The 19,456-nt window shown below is 41.1% G+C and overlaps 1 protein-coding gene across 2 annotated transcripts in view; it reads left to right on the top strand.

The window, feature by feature from the left end:
* Positions 1 to 19,456, top strand: part of ABCC9 (ATP binding cassette subfamily C member 9) — a 120,287-nt gene that overhangs the window by 14,316 nt on the left and 86,515 nt on the right. For both annotated transcript variants that reach the window (XM_054719223.1, XM_054719224.1), the window contains 7 exons: positions 1,877 to 2,043; positions 3,055 to 3,297; positions 5,245 to 5,430; positions 9,100 to 9,252; positions 9,760 to 9,915; positions 12,010 to 12,144; positions 17,947 to 18,109. In XM_054719223.1, the coding sequence (XP_054575198.1) occupies positions 1,877 to 2,043; positions 3,055 to 3,297; positions 5,245 to 5,430; positions 9,100 to 9,252; positions 9,760 to 9,915; positions 12,010 to 12,144; positions 17,947 to 18,109 (1,203 nt within the window). The remainder of the gene's footprint in view (positions 1 to 1,876; positions 2,044 to 3,054; positions 3,298 to 5,244; positions 5,431 to 9,099; positions 9,253 to 9,759; positions 9,916 to 12,009; positions 12,145 to 17,946; positions 18,110 to 19,456) is intronic.

Genomic DNA, 19,456 nt, shown 5'->3' on the forward strand with positions numbered 1-19,456 from the left:
ATCATTAACTAGAGTTTAAACACGTTTACAGTTATCTTTGTGAGATAAAATTTACATACTGAAGTACAGATATCTTTATTTGCTAAATGCATATATGCCTGTGTAAGCCTGTAATTATATAGAACATTGTCATCATCCATTAAAGTTCTCTGGTGCCCCTTCCATTCAATCCTCATTTTCAATTTCACAAAAGCAACACCTAATCTGATTTTCCCCCCACCATAGATTAGATTTGACTGCTCTAGAATTTCATATAAATTGAATCATATAGCTTAAACTCTTGTGTAAGACTTCTTTCTCTCAGCATGATTTTTTGAGGCTCATTCATATTGTGGTATCAATCAGTATTTTGTTCTTGTAACTGTGGGTATTCCACTGTATAAATATACCTCAGTTTTTCATACTCTTGTTGATATATACCTGGACTGTTTCCTGTTTTGGCTATCATGGGGCGGGGGGAAGCAGCTATAAACATTCATGTGCAAGCTTTTTTGTGGATTTATTTCTCTTTGTTTAATTTCTCTTGGATATATACCTAGGAGTGAAATTGCTAGGTCATAGGGTAGGTAGGCAAATGTTTATATTTGTAAGAAGCCACAAGATCTTTTCCCAAAGTGGCTTATTTTACAGTTTCACTAACAATGTGTGGGAATTCCAGTTGTTCACTTGCTCTCCATCATTGGATGATCTTAATTTTGTAATTTAGCCATGCTGGTGGGTATGTACTAATAACACAATGTGGGTTTAATTTGCATTTCCCTAAGGACTAGTGATGTTGAGCACTTTTTGATGAGTTTACTGGCCATTTGTTATTTTTGTGAAGTGGCTATTCATATCTTTTGTTGAATTTTTATTTGGTTGTATTTTTATTGTTGAGTTGTAGGAGTACTTTGTATATACTAGATACTAGTATATCATCAGATACATGTTTTGAGAATATTTTCCTCCTAGTCTATGGCATGAACACTCATTTACTTAGTAAAGTATAATGACCAGAAAATTTTAAGTTTTTAAATATTTTATTTTATTTTTTCATCACCACTTATCCTATCTATGCCCTCTTCCACCTCCAATAAAATTTTTAATTTTGATGTACTATAATTCATCATTTTTCATGTATAGTTATTTTTTTCTGTGTCTTAATAAATCTTTGCCTTCTCAGCATGTTTCCCTCATATTCTCCTGTGACAACAGATTTCTAGGAACGTCTCTGCTTCCATCTCATATTTGCTGCAAAATTCTGGCCTGTAGTTGTGATGGTGTAGATCCCTATCCTTCAGACACGACTACTTGCAGCCTGGGTTTGCTCTGTAGGATTGTTATTATTCTCTGTGCTCTGGTTGTGTGTGGTGTTTTAAGCCATTTTGAGTGAGAAGGGTCACTACTAGAATGCTGATTTGTAAAGCAGTAAACCTATAACATAGCTACATGGATTCCATAATAATTCCAGGGTAGCACTATTAGACATATCCCTGGGAGTTGCAAGGCACTTATCTATTGGTTAGGTTACCCAAATCACAACTTGTGAATTCTTCATATAATCAAGGCTTCTTAAAAAACAAGACCAAAAGATAAAGTAAATTTTTAAGTCTACAGAATTACACAAGCTCTGAAGTGTTTAGGCTATCCTTACCTATATGTCTCCTTCTGTCTGTACATCTGTCGTATATAATCCAAAGAGGAAGCACTAACATTTAAAAATCATTACCATACTACACTAAAGCATACATTTTTTTTCAACAAATAAAATGATCTGGAAATAGAATATTTAAAATTGTATTTGTTATTAAAGAGCATTATGTTTACATTGAAATTTCAGTGAAGTTTTGAAAAATATCAGTGAAAGATTGAATCTGTTTCCTTTTCCTTTTCTCAGCCCTATTCCTGTATTGGGTAATGGCCTTTATTACAAAAACCATAAAATTGGTCAAGTACTGGCAGTCTGGTTGGGGAGTATCAGATCTGCGTTTCTGCATCACAGGCATAATGGTCATCTTGAATGGACTCCTGATGGCTGTGGAGATCAATGTCATTCGGGTCAGAGTGGGTATCTAATGGTTTTTTGTTTAGTTCCTAGAATTCAGGACCCTAATATTAAAGATCGAAGTCAGCTAGAAATCATTTGTGTTTAAGAGGATGAAGAAATGTATGTCATCTATGTGTATAAATATAAAGTTGAACTAATCATTAAGTTTTAGACCATTAATGTTTCAGAAATCTCAATTTGACCCTGGGATCTATTTATTAATTCAAAAATATTGATCGGATGCCTGTTATGTGCTAAACACTATGATTAGTTCATATTATAGATGAAATTGTTTTCATTAGAAATTTCGGAAGCTTCATCATCCATGATTGATTCAAAGCAAGCCTGTGTTAATCAAACTACTGTATTATCAGAAATTTCAAGCTGAAAAGATGACTAATCCAGCTTGTTCATTTCACTGATGCAAAAGCTTCTATAGGGATAACTCTCACTATATATCCAAGTAACATGGTCAAGACTCATATCTGGTCTATGATTACAAATCTATGGTACTTTCCAGAACCTAATGCTTCCAGTTATATTGTGACATACTAGTGACTGATTTTTCAATATTTATTTTCTACCAGTGCACTTTGAATTTGCACTGAATGGCAAGATACATGTTGCAATAATATTAGTCAGCCCACAAATTAACAGAATGACAACAATGGTGTTGATAACCCATTTAAAAAATCTAAACAATGCAAAAACTTTCATTTAGTTGACTTTCTCACAGGATAACATGAATGATTAAATTTTAGTACTGTAATAACTAGCTTTTATAGGGATAACTGATTTTTCAGAAGTGGCTCCAAGTGGATTAAATGTAAAACTCTGGAATTCAATTAATTAATTGAGTCACAACCAAAGGGGAATATTTTAAAGAATATTTCAGGAATGGATAGACAAAAGAATGCAAATATAAATTTTGGCCTCTTGAAATGAAAATGCAGAAAAGGTTAAAATTGTATTTTTAACGAATGGAAAACGAATTGGGTTGTTATTTTGTGGAATGTTTCTTGCTACAGAGATATGTATTCTTCATGAATCCTCAGAAAGTAAAACCTCCTGAAGACCTCCAGGATCTGGGTGTGAGATTTCTTCAACCATTTGTAAATTTACTGTCCAAAGCAACATACTGGTGGATGAACACACTTATCATATCTGCTCATAAAAAGCCTATTGATCTGAAGGCAATTGGAAAATTACCAATAGCAATGAGGGCGGTAACAAATTATGTTTGCCTGAAGGATGCATATGAAGAACAAAAGGTAACAGTATCTGTTTTTCAAGATAATTGTGGAGAATAGACCTATTAAATATAAAGGCACTAAGCATAAATAATATCTATGGTTAAGGAAGAATAGATTTGCTCTCTCTGTCTTCCCCAGTAGTTTTGAGTCATGTTAATTGGGCTGCTGCGGATCAACCAGAAATACAGGGTGGGGCAAAAGTAGGTTTACAGTGTAAGTTTGCAAAACACAGTTTATTCTTATATTATTATTTTTTAATTGTTGTATTATTTTCCATACAAACAACTGTAAACCTACTTTTTCCCCACCTGTTGTGTCAGCTGCCCAGTCAATATATGAGCAGGGATAGAGAGCACTCTTTTCTCTTGGACCAAGTGGAAGGTCAGAATTAAGTTAAATGATAATGTATGTCTAATCGTTGTTACCATATAATTTTAATAATTCATGGACTTTTTGTTGTCTTTTATCAAGTATCTTGTCAATAATTTTGTTATTTAAAGAGAAAATAGATTATATCCATTAATAACTTACCTTTAAGAAACTAAAATCCTTCATTAACTAAAATTTGGATGCTGAATTTCAAAATTAGGAAAATAAATCAAATAAAGGGGTACGTCTACTTATTCCATGTACCAAGCTATATATCAGCCAAAATTGGTTTCTTCTGGTACTTTCTTTACATATTTATAATTGCTTTAAAAATATAAATGTAGGAATCTTTGGATATTTTCAATTTGTTTTCAACCTGCATACTATCCACAATGGTAAATGTATTTTATATTGCAATCATCTGCACATTTTATTGTAATTAAAAATATGAGCATACACAACCAACATTGGAAGGGAGTAGGATATGGGGAATCAGTTATAGAGTTTTTGGCTGTTTTAAATTAAGATCAACAAAGGATTATGGTAAATGATGAAAATGACCTCTGTTTTGTATCAAATATGTGTATTATGAAATGAATATTTCAGGAAATGGTTACTACAAATAAACCCGAGTCATCTCTTTGATTTCACCTCTGGGAAAAGTATTGCATAATATTTTTATACTACTGTGCTAAAGTAAAGATTAACAATATAACCTAAGCATAACTTAAGGTTCTTAGTACTCTTATAACACAGATTAACTTGAATTTGGTGTGTTAATTAATCCTTTTTATAAAAAAACTTAAAAAAGAATAAAATTATCATCTAATAAGAAATTGAATATGAAATACAATTGAACTCTATTGTGTTGAGTTAGCTTCTTTGCCACAGTGAAAAAACTTTATTCACCTTTATTCCAAGAGATAATTATGATGATTGTTCAGCTCTTAAAATATTTTCAACACACAACTATAGATCTATGAAACTATGAGTTGGCTTAAGCATATATGCCATTTTTTATTTTGCATTTTTTAAAGGAAGAACTAGGAAACACAAGTCTAACATAACTTTAAAAGTACCTACCGTTCACAGAAATGGGAGAAGAAACAATTTGAAGTTGGGATCTTCTGTTTTGTTTAGCTTATAATAATTTGATAAGAGAATCTTTTGTGATCTAGTAACTCCAGAAACCTTGACTAGCCTGTCAGTGACCTTGCCTTTGTATGTTACTATCTTCTTTTCATACAATGTTATTTGGTATATTCATGACAGAGCTACATTTTCCAAATCAAAGGGAATTAAAATAGATTTGGCCTTAAGAATTTCGGGTCATCTTTTGACAACTAAAAATAATACGATGTCATTTAAAAACTGTCCTGGCTACTCTTCATTTTCTCGATTTCATTAAAATGCCTTCAGTAGCGTAGAATGCAAGAATACAGAATCAAGAATACAGAATATTATACTGAGAGGGACTCATTAACAGTTACTTATAAACATAAAAAAAATCAGAAGAAATTTCCATAGTGGCTAAGATTAATTGCTGCTCTAGTCATTTTATTTAAGTTCATCTGTTTTTTTGTTTGTTTTTTCCAGAAAAAAGTAGCAGATCATCCAAACCGCACTCCATCTATATGGCTAGCAATGTACAGAGCTTTTGGACGTCCCATTCTACTTAGTAGCACATTCCGTTATCTTGCTGACTTACTAGGTTTTGCTGGACCACTCTGTATTTCTGGAATAGTGCAGCGTGTGAATGAAACCCAGGATGGGACATCAGGAGTAAGTTCATGGTACTTTTGAAAGGAAACATTGGCGGGTTTCATTGTCATTGTTACTTTTTACTAATGCAGTTTTAGAAGTAGTTCAAGCAGGGTTATTTATAAAGAATTCAATGCTTTTAAAAAAAGAAATCACTAACTGTTCTTGTGGAGGATATTGTGCATTTATATATTAATTGAATGGGTATGGCCAACAAAATCTTTTCTCAGATTCAGAGCCTATAAAATTTTAATAAGCATTTACTGTGTGCCAGAAACTAATTTCACATTAGTTATTTTAATTGATCTTTATAACAATCCTTTAAAGAATTTTCATGCATGTGTGCATGAGAGGTGGTAGCTGAGTCACTTTTCTAGAGGCCTGTGACCAATAACATTAATAATGTGATTTTTAGTATGTACATTTTCTTTTGCTAACATATTAAAGCCACAATAATAAGGGCACATCACATTATGATATTTTATTAGATATTATATTATTATTTTGGGGGCTATATAGTATTAGATATTTGCTGTTATAAATTTACTAGAGGCCTGGTGCATGAAATTCATGCATGGGGGGGGGTGTCCCTCAGCCCAGCCTGCACCCTCTCCAATCTGGGACATCCCTCTCATAATCCAGGATTGCTGGCTCCCAACTGCTCGCCTGCCTGCCTTCCTGATTGCCCCTAACTGCTTCTGCTTGCCAGCCTGATCACCCCTAACCATTCCCCTGCAAGCCTGATTGATGTCTAACTGCTCCGCTGCCAGCCTGTTTGCCCCCAACTTCCCTCCTCTGCCAGCCTGGTCACCCCTAACTGCCCTCTCCTGCAGGCTTGATTGCCCCCCAACTGCCCTCCCTTGCAGGCCTGGTCCCTCCCAACTTCCCTCCCCTGCTGGCCATCTTGTGGTGGCCATTTTGTGTCCACATGGGGGCAGCCATCTTTGACCACATGGGGGCAGCCATCTTGTGTGTTGGAGTGATGGTCAATCTGCATATTACTCTTTTATTAGATAGATAGAGGCCTGGTGCATGGGTGGGGGCCAGCTGGTTTGCCCTGAAGGGTGTCCTGGATCAGGGTGGGGGTTCCCTTGGGGTGTGGGGTGGCCTGGGCGAGGGGCTTGTGATGGTTTGCAGGCCGGCCATGCCCCCTGGTGACCCAAGGGGAGGCCCTGGTATCTGGGGTTTATTTATCTTCTACAATTGAAACTTTGTAGCCTGGAGTGGAGCCAAGCCTTCTGCTCGCTCCCTGGCAGCAGCCATTTCCGTTGGGATTTATTTATCTTCTATAATTGAAACTTTGTAGCCTTAAGCGGAGGCCAAAGCAGGCCAGGGCTATAGAAGCTTGGCTTCTTCCATCGCCGGGGGCAACCCTAGCCTCCTGCTCTCTCCAGCTCCGTGGCTGCCGCCATTTTTATTGGGATTTATTTATCTTCTATAATTGAAACTTTGTAGCCTTAAGCGGAGGCCTGGGCCAGCCAGGGCTGCAGAAGCTTGGCTTCTTCCATTGCCGAGGGCAACCCTAGCCTCCTGCTCTCTCCAGCTCCATGGCTGCCGCCATTTTTATTGGGATTTATTTATCTTCTATAATTGAAACTTTGTAGCCTTAAGTGGAGGCCTGGGCCAGCCAGGGTGTGTGTAAAGCTTGGCTTCCTCCATCACCAGGGAAACCCAAGCCTCCCTCCTGCTCTCTCTGTGGCTGCAGCCATCTTGGTTGGGTTAATTTGCATACTTGCTCCTGATTGGCCGATGAGCATGGCTGGTGGGCGTGGCTTGTGGGTGTAGCAGAGTGATAGTTAATTTGCATATTACTCTTTTATTAGATAGGATAATCTTATATTTTCCTAGTTTCTTTCTAAGGTCAGAGTTAATTTCCCTAGTTACACAGATGGAAATGCTAGTCCAGATGCATCGATTTACCTTTTATAAGTCTCTCAGTCTAATTTCCTGTCATTTTTTCTTTACATGTTAAAATTTTATGCATTTTCAAATCCTGCAATAAGTGCTGCCTTCTCAGTGAAGCCTTTTCTGATTATCTTAGTTGGAATTTGACTCTGCTTGTTACTCCCCTAACACATTGTTTACTTCACACTGGCACTTGACATAGGCGCTATTTATAATGAGGCATATCACTTATGGATACCCTTATCTTTCTAGGTTTTAAGCTGTTATTTTCTTTTGTTAATCCTCACCTGGGGATATTTTTCCATTGATTTTTAGAGAAGTGGAAGGGAGGGGAGAGACAGAGAGAAAGAAACATCTATGTGAGAGAGACACATCGATTGGTTGCCTCCTGCATATGCCCTGACTGGGTGGGGATCAAGCCTGCAACCAAGGTATGTGCCCTTGACCAGAATTGAACTTGCGACCCTTTACTCCACGAGCAGATGCTCTATCCACTGAGCCAAACCGGCTAGGCATGTCACCTTTTCAAACAGAATGACTGTGAACAGTTCATACTTGTGTTCAAAATGCTTAGTCCAGTTCCTTGCATATATTAATCCTCATTCATTATTGAAGTTGATATTTGCACTTTTGTGCTGTTTTGTCCCTGCTAGCCTAATTACATACATAGAATTTCACATAGAATTCTTCTATCACCCCTCTGCCTTACATATATTAGCCACATGTTTTTCTGAAAAGGAACAGAACTTTCAGATTTTATGTAGCCCCATGAAAAGAGGAAGGGCCCAAAAGTAGAATTTTAGTGGACTTAAACCATAAAAAATGAGGAGTGCTCACACTGACATGATGTACTTATTTGAATATTACCTTTCCCTCACTTCTTCTTTTTTCTTTTATAATCCTTATTCGAGCACATGTTTTTATTGATTTGAGAGAGAGAAGAAGATAGAGAAAAAACAACACCCCATAGATAGGTTGCCTCCCGTATGCACCCCAACTGTGGATTGAACCCGCAAACCTGGGTATATGCCCTGACTAGGAATAGAACCCGTGACTTTTCAGTGTACAGGACAATGCTCCAACAAACTAAGCCACACCTGCCAGGGCATCCTTCCCTCATTTCTAACATATAAATTACCATATGCTATTGTTACAAACAAAAACAATCAGTTTTGTATGATTATTAAGTCATATTCCTACTAAAATCTTTATTTTCAAAAGTTGTGTTTTGTCACTGAAAGTGTCATATGGGTGAAATCAGTAGCCAAGCTATGTATTTTATACTTTATGATTTATTTCATTAATATAAATTAAGGTATATGAAAATCAGAAAAAGTCAATTCTGTAGAATTATTTTGAAATAAGGATGCAGAAATTGTATTTTTGTTCCATTGGTCTTGCTGACCATCAGTTTTGTGTTTTTACTTCTAAGTTACCGTCTCAATTAACATCTATCTTCATTTGTTACTTCCCGCTTTACCAAGGTAGAATATATCTTTTCAGAAAACGTCTTCAAATTTTTTTTTTAAAGTACCTTTTTTCTACAATCAGGCATTTCCAGCTATCATAGTGATCTATTTGGGATCTTGTGCAATGAGCTGATTTGTATTTGTTTTTGTGGATATGGTGAAGAAAACCCCAAATTGCCTTTTGTGACTCATTTCACTGATGCATTATAAGAATTTTGAATTTTTAGATTTAAAAAATCATTTAATAAATGCAAACTGTGGAACTGGTATATGAAAAGACTAATTTTAATTTATGTCTTTTTTCTTTTGGGACAAGAATACAGAATACCTCTCATCAAAGGAATTTCTTGAAAATGCTTATGTTCTAGCAGTCCTTCTTTTCTTGGCCCTTATTCTGCAAAGGACATTTTTGCAGGCTTCCTACTATGTAACCATAGAGACTGGCATTAACCTCCGTGGAGCTCTGCTGGTACGTACAAGCTTTGAATGATCTTTGGTTCTTTAAAATGCCACATGCCATCCAGTGACAGGAAGGGTAGTGGTTTCAGTTTCGTTTTTGCATGTCATTTTCACGTTGATGTAATATCAACACTTCTAGGACCTACTTAATAAAAGAAACAGAGAGCTAATTAATAAACTCATTGAGTTAAAAATAACTCTTATAATAATATATTAAGAAAGATATTTTGAAATTTTGCATTTCCTTATCTATGCTTCTATCTGTTCTAGCCCCTATGTTTAAATTTGAATATATATTTTGATTATATCACTAGAAAAAATAAGTTTGTCTTTAGTTGAGGACTAAAAGTAACTATGATAAAATGAAAATAATAGTTGATTTAAGATAGCATTATAGGGTTTTCTTTTCCATTAAAACTTTTTTAAATGTTATTTTTAAATGAGAAAAAAAAGCATAGTGTTGAGTATTAAATGTATAGCTTCAAGTACATTTCCTTTTTTTCCTTTTTTTTTTCAGGCCATGATATACAATAAAATCCTTAGGCTCTCTACATCTAATTTATCCATGGGTGAGATGACCCTGGGACAGATCAATAACTTGGTTGCCATTGAAACCAATCAACTCATGTGGTTCTTGTTCCTGTGTCCCAATCTATGGGCTATGCCTGTTCAGGTAGTATGATTAATAATCATATAAGTATGATTCTCATTTGCAGAGGAAGTAAATAAAAATGAGTGTAAGATACTTACCTCAGTAGAGGGTAAACTTTTTGAATGTGCTAATGTTATACCTTTCTTCTAGGAAGGAAGCTGAGACTCAGAAATGCTATGCCATAGGTTAAGAAAAAGGGGTTTGGAATTATATTGCTTGAGTTCAAATATCTGCAAAGGCCCCATTTTTGCACCAGTGTTCAACACCTCAAAATACTAGTTTTCTTAACTGTAAAATGTGAATGATAATAGCATCTGCCTCGTCCAGTTGTTGGAATTGTCAAGACTAACTAAGTTAAAATGTGTAAAGCATTTAGCACTGTGCCTAACATTTCATGGGCCCTCAGTAACAGTTCTTACTGCATAAGTTTATGCAAATTACAGAGCCAGGACTTGATCCCTTTCATTTTGACAAACTCTCGTAGCATTTCTAAACTAGAGCAACTTTAATCCATTGTGTAGTTTCAATAGCTGGTATGTTATAAAATGTCAAAATTTAAAAGATAGTCAGAATACCAACAAGCATAGGGCTATTTAGCTATTTCTGATGGAAAACAGCATTTTAGTAAAGATACAGGGGTGTTTTGGGGGTAAAAATGGCAAAAGAAATGTATTCAGTTTTTTCCTCTATGTGATACTGAATATTTTTAATTATCTCAAGTTTGTATCCTGTAGACAGAGCTTAAACTGTAGATTTTACTCAATGCAGTCTGTCATCGATGTCCCTATGTACCCCATTTTATTAAAAATATATTTTATTGATTTTTTAAAGAGAGGAAGGGAGAGGAGTAGAGAGTTAGAAACATCGATGAGAGAGAAACATCGATCAGCTGCCTCCTGCACACCCCCCACTGGGGATGTGCCTGCAACCAAGGTACCTGCCCTTGACCAGAATCGAACCTGGGACTCTTGAGTCCGCAGGCCGACGCTCTATCCACTGAGCCAAACCGGTCAGGGCCCTATGTACCCCATTTTATTAAAGTACATAAAATGTACTTTAATACATTTTAAAGATAGGGTAATTTTTATATTCATAGGGTAATTTTTATATTCATTGTTTGCTTTTTTATTTTTTAATGGGAATCCAAGTAAAATAAAAGTGTACATCACGCATGCACAGTGTTTGGCACAAAGTAAGATTTAAAATATGCTTTGTCTCATCTCATCAAGATGTATTTATACACAGGTCAGCTGCCTATGTGGTATCATTCAGTGCGCCAAAAGTTCCAGGCTGCCTCTGAATGACTGCATCGTGGATGACCTTAGGGAAATTTTTGTTTTGATTGGAATTCCCAAAGTGCCTAATTGGTCAGGAAGTGAGCATGTTCCATTGCTTCTAGAAGGCCACAACAAATTGTTATCATTGGCATACAGGATGGGTTAAATGCTTTAACTGCGTGGGTACAGTCCATTAGTTGGGACATTTTGAACTATAATAAACTGAACTACTGGGAAAAAAATATTTTCAGGAAAAAATAAGGAAGAAGAGGAAAGTGACACACCAGAGAGAGTAGGCTAAGTGGGTCTGCCTTGGGTTTTGGGAAATAAAAGGGCCGTGAGATAAGATGGGGCACCGACTTCAGTATCTTCAGTTTTACTTAGGCCTCGGCTTCTTTTCATTAAATGTATTCACATTTTATGATGCTACCCCCTACTTTCCTCCCTGCCCACCTTGGAAAGCTAGTGCATTCCCAGGAGACTTTGGAATATCAAATGTATGGCGAGTGACAACGCTTTTGAGAAAAGTTTCAATGTTCTTTTGAAAAATTGAAGACTGCTTTAGAAGGCCAGAAGCATCATGGGACCGCTGCGCAACTGCATGCAATAAATTGGTTTGACACCGGTTGTACAGATCACCGTACTAAAAATAAATTCCTACTACTTAGCTTTCCCCAAATAAATCATGGTAAAACTCATTGTCACAGTTGAGTTGACTTCCAGATAAACTAAATATAATAATTAAGAAGTATTATATTTTCACTTAAAAAGATTTCCTTTCATGCAGTGATCCCCACGCCCCCATTCATTTCCCCTTTTTGTTGTGTTTCTTTCCTAGATCATAATGGGAGTGATCCTGCTCTATAATTTACTTGGATTAAGCGCATTGGTTGGTGCAGCTGTCATTGTGCTCCTTGCGCCAATTCAGTACTTCATTGCTACAAAGTTGGCAGAGGCTCAAAAGAGCACTCTTGTAAGTAACCTCTTTTGGAAACTTCATTAGGAAAATCTAACACTGTGTTATTTTTAAAATACAGGAAATGAATACGTACCACTCAGGATTATTTGGAAATCATTATATTTCATTTCAATTCTTAGGCAGTGAATACGTATTTTCTGTATTACAAAATAAGTTTTATAAAAGTGGATTGAAATTTAAGACCTGATGATTTTAGACTTAAAATACCAGAATCACAGTTTTTAATGTTTTTAAGTGCCATGAGGTGATGAGGTTTTCGATCTTTTTCTAGATCAGTTGCCTAGAGACTTACACTTAAGTGTACTTTGAGGCCATTGGAGGTCAATCATTGATGTGGGAGAAATGGAGCAAGAAACAAGTAAAGGGGTGGTCTAGTGCAGTGGTCGGCAAACTCATTAGTCAACAGAGCAAAATATCAACAGTACAACGATTGAAATTTCTTTTGAGAGCCAAATTTTTAAAACTTAAACTATATAGGTAGGTACATTGTTATTAACTTAATTAGGGTGCTCCTAAGCTGGCCTTTGCTAAAAACTCAAGGGGCCAAAGAGCCGCATGTGGCTCGTGAGCCGCAGTTTGCCGACCACTGGCCTAGTGCTTCTGAAATTCAATTTCCATAGGGTTGATTCAAACCATGTGATACTCTATGGAGTTACACTGAAATGTTTCAGTGGCAGCTGCTCTGGCTGAATGTGTTTGTGGTCAACTTAGCAAGCAAGAGAAAGCCAAAGTATTGACTCTTTCTGGCTTCAATTTGCCATGAAATCATTTTATTTCAGTAAGAATTGGCTTCTTTTAAAGAAATATTTGCAAATAATAAAATTGTTGACAGTATGTTTAGAAATAAAGTTTGATTAAATATGAGCAAGACTGTCTATCTGTAAACCAGGCATAAAATGTAGGGATGATGCCGCTGATGGAATTGTTTTCCAAGTTGTGTTTCTACTGTGACTAGCAAGTTGCATGTCACACAAGTGATTTTTATCACTTGTTTTTCTGCTGCTTCTGATGAGGTTACTCATTATTTTTGTCTGAGCGGTCCACCCTCTTTACTTCAGGACATGAATACAGAAAGATGTGGAAGAGGGCACAAAGAGGAGACATGACCATCCTCAAACATCTTTCCCTTAGCCTTTCATACTCTATTCATTCACTCACTAACAGTCATTTGATAGGCATTTAAGACCCCCAAAGAGACAAAAAGATGAATAAAAAACAGGCTGTTTGCTACTTTTGCTTCCTTCTAGCTACCTTTTGCCACTTTACAAACCCTTTGATAGTTCACAGATCATTGTGCCTTACTAGTAATTGTAAGCCAATATTTGATGGTAGAGGAGGCTGAAACAGTTGACTAAATTGAGGTTTTTGTATCTGCTGCAAATTTCTCTATAGTTAGTCCAAGTTGTTAGTAATCAGTAAGTCTAATTTAGGCCTTAAACAGGAGTTTATGAAGAAATATGTAGAAATCTCTTAAAGTTAAAGATAATATGCTTGATTTCAATAATCTACACTAATAAAAGAATAAGATGCAAATTGATCATACCTTCACGACACCCACCAGCCAATCAGGAGTGTGTATGCAAATTAACCCAACAAAGATTGCAGGTTAATTTGCATACACAGGCGCTGAGTGGCTGGGGGCAGGGTGGAATGCAGGCGTTCCACACTGCCCCAGCTGTTCCAGGCCTCTGGGTAGCATGGGAAGGCAGAAAGTTGGCTCCGGGCCTGAGCGATGGTGGTGCTGGCAGCCAGGGGAAGGAAGGCCCATTCTTTTTTTTTTTTTTTTTTTTTTTTTTTTTTTTTTTTTTTTTTTTTTTTTTTAAATTTCTTTATTGATTAAGGTGTCACATATTTGTCCTCATCCCCCCATTCCCATCCCACCCCTCTCCCCACACATGCCCCAATCCCCTGTTGAACTTAACCGTTGATAGGCTTATATGCATGCATACAGGTCCTTTGGTTGAACTCTCCCCCTCCCCCCACCCTCCCCTATCCTCCCTCTGAGGCCCGATAGCCGATCGATGCCTCCTTGCTTCTGGTTCTGTTCTTGTTCCTCAGTCTATGTTGTTCATCATTTCCTCTAGATGAACGAGATCATATCTCACTAGATATATACTAATAAGAACTGAATGTGAGACGAGCAATAATAGTTATGCTGACAGGCAAATGAATCAATCTGTAGCGAGCTTCCCCCTGGACCAACAGTTCTTTTGAGACCCAATTTCGATGTCCAGTAGTTCCTTATGTGTACATGTCAGCACTGACCCCTCAGCTCTGGATGGTGGACAAATGGTGGTAACGGAGGTCCGACTCCCTCTGGTTTGGTCTCGGCCGAACCCAGGGGCACGGCGTCACGTAGACTAAGGGGCACGTGGCCTCACCCATACCCAAGGGGCGCGTGGTCTCACCCGGGCCTGGGACCCAGCCTCACCCGGATGGATCCAGGGGCGCACGGCCTCACCCGGATCCAGGGACACATGGTCTCACCCGGACCCAGGGACGCTTGGCCTCTCCCAGACCCAGGGCCACTTGGGCTCACCCGGGCCTAGGTGCACGAGGCCTCACCCGGATCGAGGGACACATGGTCTCACCCGGACCCAGGGACGCTTGGCCTCTCCCAGACCCAGGGCCACTTGGGCTCACCCGGGCCTAGGTGCACGAGGCCTCACCCGAATCCAGGGACACATGGTCTCACCCAGACCCAGGAACGTTTGGCCACTCCCAGACCCAGGGCCACTTGGGCTCACCCGGGCCTAGGTGCACGAGGCCTCACCCGGATCCAGGGACACATGGTCTCACCCGGACCCAGGGACGCTTAGCCTCTCCCAGACCCAGGGGCACGTGGCCTCACCCGGGCCTAGGTGCACGGGGCCTCATCCGGATACAGGGACACATGGTCTCACCCGGACCCAGGGACGCTTGGCCTCTCCCATACCCAGGGCCACTTGAGCTCACCCGGGCCTAGGTGCACGAGGCCTCATCCGGATCCAGGGACGCATGGTCTCACCCGGACCCAGGGACGCTTGGCCTCTCCCAGACCCAGGGCCACTTGGGCTCACCCGGGTCTAGGTGCACGAGGCCTCACCCAGATCCAGGGACACATGGTCTCACCCGGACCCAGGGACGCTTGGCCTCTCCCAGACCCAGGGCCACTTGGGCTCACCCGGGCCTAGGTGCACGAGGCCTCACCCAGATCCAGGGACACATGGTCTCACCCGGACCCAGGGACGCTTGGCCTCTCCCAGACCCAGGGCCACTTGGGCTCACCCGGGCCTAGGTGCACGAGGCCTCACCCGAATCCAGGGACACATGGTCTCACCCAGACCCAGGAACGTTTGGCCACTCCCAGACCCAGGGCCACTTGGGCTCACCCGGGCCTAGGTGCACGAGGCCTCACCCGGATCCAGGGACACATGGTCTCACCCGGACCCAGGGACGCTTAGCCTCTCCCAGACCCAGGGGCACGTGGCCTCACCCGGGCCTAGGTGCACGAGGCCTCACCCAGATCCAGGGACACATGGTCTCACCCGGACCCAGGGACGCTTGGCCTCTCCCAGACCCAGGGCCACTTGGGCTCACCCGGGCCTAGGTGCACGAGGCCTCACCCGAATCCAGGGACACATGGTCTCACCCAGACCCAGGAACGTTTGGCCACTCCCAGACCCAGGGCCACTTGGGCTCACCCGGGCCTAGGTGCACGAGGCCTCACCCGGATCCAGGGACACATGGTCTCACCCGGACCCAGGGACGCTTAGCCTCTCCCAGACCCAGGGGCACGTGGCCTCACCCGGGCCTAGGTGCACGGGGCCTCATCCGGATCCAGGGACGCATGGTCTCACCCGGACCCAGGGACGCTTGGCCTCTCCCATACCCAGGGCCACTTGGGCTCACCCGGGCCTAGGTGCACGGGGCCTCATCCGGATCCAGGGACGCATGGTCTCACCCTGACCCAGGGACGCTTGGCCTCTCCCAGACCCAGGTCCACTTGGGCTCACCCGGGCCTAGGTGCACGAGGCCTCACCCGGATCCAGGGACGCATGGTCTCACCCGGACCCAGGGACGCTTGGCCTCTCCCAGACCCAGGGCCACTTGGGCTCACCCGGGCCTAGGTGCACGAGGCCTCACCCGAATCCAGGGACACATGATCTCACCCAGACCCAGGAACGTTTGGCCACTCCCAGACCCAGGGCCACTTGGGCTCACCCGGGCCTAGGTGCACGAGGCCTCACCCGGATCCAGGGACACATGGTCTCACCCGGACCCAGGGACGCTTAGCCTCTCCCAGACCCAGGGGCACGTGGCCTCACCCGGGCCTAGGTGCACGGGGCCTCATCCGGATCCAGGGACACATGGTCTCACCCAGACCCAGGGACGCTTGGCCTCTCCCATACCCAGGGCCACTTGGCCTCACCCGGGCCTAGGTGCACGAGGCCTCATCCGGATCCAGGGACGCATGGTCTCACCCGGACCCAGGGACGCTTGGCCTCTCCCAGACCCAGGGCCACTTGGGCTCACCCGGGCCTAGTTGCACGAGGCCTCACCCAGATCCAGGGACACATGGTCTCACCCGGACCCAGGGACGCTTGGCCTCTCCCAGACCCAGGGCCACTTGGGCTCACCCGGGCCTAGGTGCACGAGGCCTCACCCAGATCCTGGGACACATGGTCACACCCGGACCCAGGGACGCTTGGCCTCTCCCAGACCCAGGGCCACTTGGGCTCACCCGGGCCTAGGTGCACGGGGCCTCATCCGGATCCAGGGACGCATGGTCTCACCCGGACCCAGGGACGCTTGGCCTCTCCCAGACCCAGGGCCACTTGGGCTCACCCGGGCCTAGGTGCACGAGGCCTCACCCGGATCCAGGGACACATGGTCTCACCCGGACCCAGGGACGCTTGGCCTCTCCCAGACCCAGGGCCACTTGGGCTCACCCGGGCCTAGGTGCACGAGGCCTCACCCAGATCCAGGGACACATGGTCTCACCCGGACCCAGGGACGCTTGGCCTCTCCCAGACCCAGGGCCACTTGGGCTCACCCGGGCCTAGGTGCACGAGGCCTCACCCAGATCCTGGGACACATGGTCTCACCCGGACCCAGGGACGCTTGGCCTCTCCCAGACCCAGGGCCAGGGCTCACCCGGGCCTAGGTGCACGGGGCCTCATCCGGATCCAGGGACGCATGGTCTCACCCGGACCCAGGGACGCTTGGCCTCTCAGACCCAGGGGCACGTGGCCTCACCCGGGCCTAGGTGCACGAGGGAAGGCCCATTCTTGCACAAATATTCATGCATTGGGCCTCTAGTTGTATTATAAAGACACAATGTGAACACACACAACACTGTACCCTCACATTCTTGAATGAGAAGCAAACTAACTTTTCTTACATTTATTGTTTCTCTTAAGTGTGAGACAGGATGCTGAGAGGAGAATGAAATGACTTAGATATTAAAAGGAAGCCATTGGAAGTCTCTTTATCACTTTCATAAATTTATGTATACATTATCAGTAGACATTCAAGAAAATCATGTCAAACTTAAGAAGCTGCTTTTATTTAAACCAAACCAACAGGTATATAAAAGCTTTTAGGTGGATAGAAATTTGAGGTCATCTCATTCAACTCTTCATTTTAAAGTTGGAGTCTGAAGCACTGAGAGTTTACTTCTCCCAGGTATTTCACAGCCATAAGTAGTGGGAGAGCGAAGCAGCAATCAAGCTCTCTGTAATCTCTGCCCATGGCATGGCTGGCTTCTCTGATTCACTTGAGTGTAGCTTGCATTTTTGTTTGTTTGTTTTATAGGATTATTCCACTGAGAGACTGAAGAAAACAAATGAAATATTGAAAGGCATCAAACTTCTTAAATTGTACGCCTGGGAGCACATCTTTTGCAAAAGTGTAGAAGAAACAAGAATGAAAGAACTATCCAGTCTCAAAACCTTTGCCCTTTATACATCACTCTCTAGTAAGTTGCTGTTGTACACATGGTCGGTTTTATTTAGGTTGTGATCATTGAGACATTCTAGTCATCAGAGGAAGCCCATTTATTTTCTACATATGTACTGTCCAATAGCTACTGACCACCTAAGGCAATTTAAATTAATAAGTAGGGTTAGCACAGGCTTACAGTCAACTAGACCTGGATTCGATTCTTTACAAGTTATGGGCCTTTGCCTTGTTACTTTACACCTGAAATCCCTCATCTGTAAAATGAGGATGGTGATGGTAGTAGTATAAGTCATTGAAACCCTCTTATCAGTTACATTGGGATGGATTGGATTTTCAGTAAAAATTTGTGTGTATGAATTCATTTGACTGTATTTACTATTGATTTTCTTATTCCCAAAGATCTTTTAAAATTATCTATGGTTGTCTTGCCTGTCTCTTTGGAGCTTATGATATTATATTTTCTTAAAGATTATGTTTGAAATGCCAATTTTGAAAATTGAGGAGGACAAAAGTCAACATTTTCAAGTGAAAGAAGCCAAACTATATCATCATAAAACCTTCTTTTTCAATACATTTTCAAGAACTTTTAAATATAGAATACTTTCATTCTCAACTGTATTTTTTAAAAAATAATTGTTACAAAATATTGTTGTTTTTGTGAAGGAGTGACACGGAGTACTCTCAAGAATAATGAGTTTATGTTAGTACAATTCTTATGAACTTAGCCAAAATACTCCCACTAATATTCGATTTGGTTTGTGTGTCAGCTTTGCTCATCTCAATTGTTCCCAAGAATTTTAACATCTTAAAGTTTGGGAGTTTTATATATGGTTTCCTCTTAAATTCTAAACTATTTTTTAGAGATTATAAATACTTCTTTTGTGAAAATGCTTTAGAGGAAATATTTGGTATATGTAGCTCATATGTATACTTTAGAAATGGGAATGAGATTTGTTTTCCAGCTGTGTGCTGCTACTAATATGGTATCAAAATTCTAGAAGGTGGAATGATTGATTATCCACTTACATATATAATAGTACTCTAAGCTGGTAGCCCCCACAATATGTTTCTCTCTACAGTGGACTGAAATTCTCATAGGAGCATGGAGGCAGCCAGAAATAATAATCAGGATGATGATGAAACTATTACTACCACCACCACCACCACCACCACCATCACCACCCCCACTACTAGTAATAATAACAACAAAAATATATTCAGACATTCAACCAATTATTTCCATAAGTGGCTTTGCATATATCATCTCATTTAATCATCACAACAGCCACAGATTTAGATTCTATTATTAACTCCACTTTAGAAATTTAAAGATTGAGTTGAATAGAGCTTAGGTAACTTGAAC

Source organism: Eptesicus fuscus, chromosome 7, assembly GCF_027574615.1.
Source record: "Eptesicus fuscus isolate TK198812 chromosome 7, DD_ASM_mEF_20220401, whole genome shotgun sequence".
Classification (NCBI taxonomy): Eukaryota; Metazoa; Chordata; class Mammalia; order Chiroptera; family Vespertilionidae; genus Eptesicus; species Eptesicus fuscus.